Raw genomic sequence first — 840 nt, forward strand, 5'->3', positions numbered from 1 at the left:
ACCCCCCCAGCTCCCTCAGCCGCCCTCCTCCCACCCTCACCCAGGGACGAGGAAAGCCGTGATCCACCGGAAAACCTTTCCTATGGATGTGCAGAGCTCCAAAGCCCAGGACAGCCTCGGCACAGGCTCTGGAGGCGATTCCCACGGCAGCAGCCCAGACCCCAGACCCAACTGCCTGCACCCCGGTTCTGGGGTGCACATGGATAAATCCTGGCGTGCCCCAGGTCACGGATCCACTGGCTTGTTCCAGCGGGGAGCAACTAGCAGGGAACTGCCTAAAACCCGCTGCCTGTAGAGGAGGGGGAGGTTTGGCTGTGTCCCCCGTCGGGAAGGACTGCATTGCCCCCAGGAGGGGGCTGGTCACCGTGGGGGGTACAGGAGCTCTACGCCACGCACTAAAAATAAGCATCAGCGTGCAGGGCATCCTTACCTCGTCGTTAACGTCACACGCCTCAAAAGCCAGCGTGGTGTTTGCCACAGCGATGCATCTTGCCGCAGCGACGTTAACAAGCTGGAAAACAGCACCACAATGCAAATTGAGACATAAATTCCCAAGCAAGAGGAGAGGCCGTTGCGCTGCACGTCAGCTGCTGAATTCCTTGATTAACACTGCCCAGTTAATGGAGCGAAGCGGGGACGACGCGTCACAGTCCTCGGAGGGGTGCGTAAACGCGCGTGGGCCACCGCAGGCGGTTTTCCAGCTTGAAACTGGCCCTTCCCAGAAACGCTCAAGGCTGGATGAGACATGTTCTTTTGGGGATTTTGGACATAACCTAATGTTCCTGCTCTGCAATTCCCCAAAGCGACAGCTCCCAGCACTAACAACAGCGAATCCCTTCC

The 840-nt window shown here is 58.6% G+C and overlaps 1 protein-coding gene across 1 annotated transcript in view; it reads right to left on the minus strand.

Annotated features, from left to right (window-relative positions):
- Positions 1 to 430: 430 nt before the first annotated feature.
- Positions 431 to 840, minus strand: part of LOC104513472 (polypeptide N-acetylgalactosaminyltransferase 5-like) — a gene marked incomplete at both ends in the record, with an annotated part of 4838 nt that continues 4428 nt past the window's right edge. The window contains 1 exon segment of the mRNA XM_010156830.1: positions 431 to 511. Coding sequence (XP_010155132.1) covers positions 431 to 511 — 81 coding nt within the window.

This window comes from Eurypyga helias, unplaced genomic scaffold (assembly GCF_000690775.1).
Source record: "Eurypyga helias isolate BGI_N326 unplaced genomic scaffold, ASM69077v1 scaffold37918, whole genome shotgun sequence".
Lineage (NCBI taxonomy): Eukaryota > Metazoa > Chordata > Aves > Eurypygiformes > Eurypygidae > Eurypyga > Eurypyga helias.